The sequence below is a fragment of the Ischnura elegans genome, chromosome 12 (assembly GCF_921293095.1).
Source record: "Ischnura elegans chromosome 12, ioIscEleg1.1, whole genome shotgun sequence".
Taxonomy (NCBI): domain Eukaryota; kingdom Metazoa; phylum Arthropoda; class Insecta; order Odonata; family Coenagrionidae; genus Ischnura; species Ischnura elegans.
Window position 1 is genome coordinate 76,322,946 of NC_060257.1, and position 3,654 is coordinate 76,326,599.

Genomic DNA, 3,654 nt, shown 5'->3' on the forward strand with positions numbered 1-3,654 from the left:
TACGTAAACAGGCCAATATAACGAATAAAAACGATTATACTTATCAGAGGCAAGAAAACGTGGGGTTATAACTATCAGCCGCTGACTCGCTGATATCGATTCCCTCAAAACTATGTCCTGTTTTTGGACTTATGGCCCAACAAAGTAGAGCAGATTCTCCAGCTCTGTAGCAGACATCCTGATGAAATTCCTAGAGAGTCGTCTATTTGTAACTCATTTACTCAAAGTCGTGAAAGCTCTCAAATGTTGCCTTCTGTCAATCCATTCCTTAACCCAGATACTCCTCTTCCTTTTTTTCTGTTTACGTACTCTATGCCAGCAATAAAGTAACACTATTGTAGCGGCAGTTTGCGCACGTCTACTTCGTGGCATTGTAAAAAGCTACTGACCACGGTACGGGAGGGACCACTTCCGCGAGTTGAAATTGCATCGAATGCTGTCACATGTAAACGGATTTCATACCAACTGTCGCAACCAACAGTGACACTGGCTCGCGCGAGAGCTCGCAAAACAACTCGCGTCCAACTCTCGGGAAAAATTGCATCTGTGAGTTTACACTATGCGACACCACTCGCGCAACTTATGCCGCAACTTTTCTCGCAGGTGTAAACCTAGCTTTAGGCTGTGTCAACATGTATAGTTTGATACCATATTTGTGCCTCTTATTCTGGATATATTGCCTGAAGAAAAGGCGTCCCCGCCATAACAACATTGACTCATCTATGCTCAACTCTTTAGAGGGATAATAAATGTCTGACATTCTTTGATGAAATAACTCTACCAATGGGTTGATTTTGAAAAGTGGGTCTGACGGTTTAGGTTCACCTTGCTGAGGATTTCTCGCAAAGTGAAGAGTTCTAAGAATAAGTAAAAATTTGTCGCGCCCCATGGCATTTCGGAAAAGGGAAAAGTTATACACCGAATTTTTCATCCAATAATGTGCAAAACTGGGTACATGAATATAACCAGAAAGATAAAGCAAACCCAAGAAAACCTCAAAATCATCACGGTTGATGTCTTTCCACCCATTTATGAGAGCTTTAGGTGAAACATTCTGTTGAAGGGTGTGCTCAATAGTTTCTTTATGTCTGTCTGCTATGATCCTGTATCGATTGTTCGATACTATCGATTGTATTGGATGTTCGTCGATTGTGTGCGCGCGCACTTCCGGTGCACGCTAGTGGTCTCTCTCTCTCTCTGTGTTCGCGCCTAATGTACCATTGAGTTGTATCCGTTTATATCCGAATATATCTTGCTGAACTAACGCTGTGTGAATCTTATTACCACTGCCATAACTCCCTATAACAGGTATTGGGCCCAGGGATCGTGCTGTGTGGTGATAGACGTTAGTGATTCGGTAAATTGGACATAATAGAAAAGGCGAGACCATGGCGGATCAGGATGAGTTGTTGGATTCGGATAGGCAAATGAATCCAATCCTGAGCAAGGATAATTACGAATATTGGAGGACCATGTCGGAGGCGTCGATGATTTTTCTGAACTGCTGGGACGCAATCAAACCGGGGCTGAGTGCAGACGAGTTGAAGAGACCAGAAAATATGCGCAAGGACAACAAGGCTCGCGCATACATTTTCCGGCATGTGCGCCCGGAGTACCTCACAGACATCAGCCATTTGAGGTCAGCCAAGGAGTGTTGGGACACCTTAGAAGAGATTCATGGGAGGGCTACATCCATGGATATAGCTATGTGTCTCCGAGAGCTGGGTAGCATTGAGAAGGCAGAGGCGATGGACATCCCAGCGTACACTGGGAGGATACAGGAGCTCTGCGGTAAATTAACCAAAAACGGCATCGTATTCCAAGGCCACGTTGTGGCCTCTTTTATATTGGCGAGACTCGTGAAAGATCCACAGTATTATGTATGTGAGAATAACAAAGATCAATGAGAGACTGACGTCGAGGGCGGTGAAGTCAGACCTGCTTGAGGAGAGAAGGATTAATGCTGCGGAGTCCTCTGAACATGGCAGTGCGTTGGCAGCGCGGAAGTTCAGCAGGACGAGAGCAGCCAACAACGGAAAGCAGAGGAGCACTGCTGATCAGAAATGTTATAAGTGTGGTAAGTGGGGCCACATTTCTTACCAGTGTGGTGCGCCGAGGGGAGACAAGAAGTCGGAGGAAAGAAAAGGAAAAGACGAGGAGTCACGGGAGAGACACGAGAAAGGAGGGGACAAGCCGAAGTTCAAAGGACTCACATCTGCGTTTGCTTTGGCTTGCTCCCAAAGAAAGTGTGTTAGTTACCAAGATTCATGTGCTTCGAACCACATGACGCCAGACCGTCACCGCTTCATTGATTTCCAACCTGCCACCGGAGAAGTAAAGATTGGAAAGGGATGTCTGACCGTGAAGGGGAAGGGAACTATTGTCATCAAGTTAACAAACTCTTGTGGGGGCTGGACCTTGTCACTATCAAATGCACTGTGGGTACCTGAATTGGACGTAAATCTTGTGTCTGTCAGGCAGCTGGCAAAGAAAGGTGTTCAGACCATGTTCAGATTGAATGAAGCGATTGGAGAGCATGATGACGGTGATGTTTTGTTCAATGCCTTAGTGGAAAATGATGTGTATTATTTAGGGACTGAGCCAGATGAGAACTACGTCGCAAATGTTTCTGTCAACGATGAGTGTAATGGTGGTATAGAAATCGAAGTATTTCAGGCCAAAGCCTTCAGGAGTACGTTGTGGCACGAGAGATTAGGACATCTCCATGAAGGTGCTATGAACAGAATCCCAGGTCTTGATCTCAAGAAAGAGTATCCAAGGGTTTAATAGTTAATGTGCACATCCCAAGCTCTGAAAATGTAGCTGACATTTTAATCAAGGGATTAAACCGTATAAAGACTCAGAAGTTCACTAAAGAATTGGGGCTGCAACTATGAGCAAAGGGGAGTGTTGAAGGGTGTGCTCAATAGTTTCTTTATGTCTGTCTGCTATGATCCTGTATCGATTGTTCGATACTATCGATTGTATTGGATGTTCGTCGATTGTGTGCGCGCGCACTTCCGGTCACGCTAGTGGTCTCTCTTTGTGTGTTCGCGGCTAATGTACCATTGAGTTGTATCCGTTTATATCCGAATATATCTTGTTGAACTAACGCTGTGTGAATCTTATTACCACTGCCATAACTCCCTATAACACATTCTTAGATGACAAATTTTGTGCCTGCAAATTTGCCTGCTGCAATATTAAATCGAATATTTGATCAGAAAATATCAAATAAAAATAATCTAGAGGTTTATTTCAACCCAGAATTTCCTGAAAAAGGAATTTGTGCGGATGGATGCGCGTTTTGACACCAGTTCGATAATGATGGTTGCCCAGCTGCAGCTGGTGGTATATTTACAACAGCTGCACCGTGATTTTGGGACACTTGACTCCCGGGAGATGGTATGGCTGGTGGGCTAGCTGACATCACGGTTGTTACGGCAATAGATGGAGTTGCATTTGGAAAAAAATCAACATCACCTGCCTCTTCTTCATCATAATCACCTTCCTCATCTTCATCGGTGTATTCCACTGGGCTGGATTCAGAATCAGAATTGAGATCCTCCTCCCTGTCATAATTCTGCAACGCATCGAGTAGCTCCTCGTCTGTCCACTGCTTTTTGGCCAGCACACGGGATTTTGTTTTCTTAG

The 3,654-nt window shown here is 44.7% G+C and overlaps 1 protein-coding gene across 1 annotated transcript; it reads left to right on the top strand.

Annotated features, from left to right (window-relative positions):
- The first annotated feature begins 1,878 nt into the window (after positions 1-1,878).
- On the top strand, positions 1,879-2,787 carry LOC124168727. Its single transcript, XM_046546993.1, has one exon. The coding sequence runs from the start codon at positions 1,879-1,881 to the stop codon at positions 2,785-2,787; it is 909 nt and encodes a 302-aa protein (XP_046402949.1).
- Positions 2,788-3,654: the final 867 nt, after the last annotated feature.

Bases quoted from the DNA above. Each gene is read 5' to 3' on its own strand.
- LOC124168727 (XM_046546993.1), top strand. From the start codon at position 1,879: ATGTATGTGAGAATAACAAAGATCAATGAGAGACTGACGTCGAGGGCG.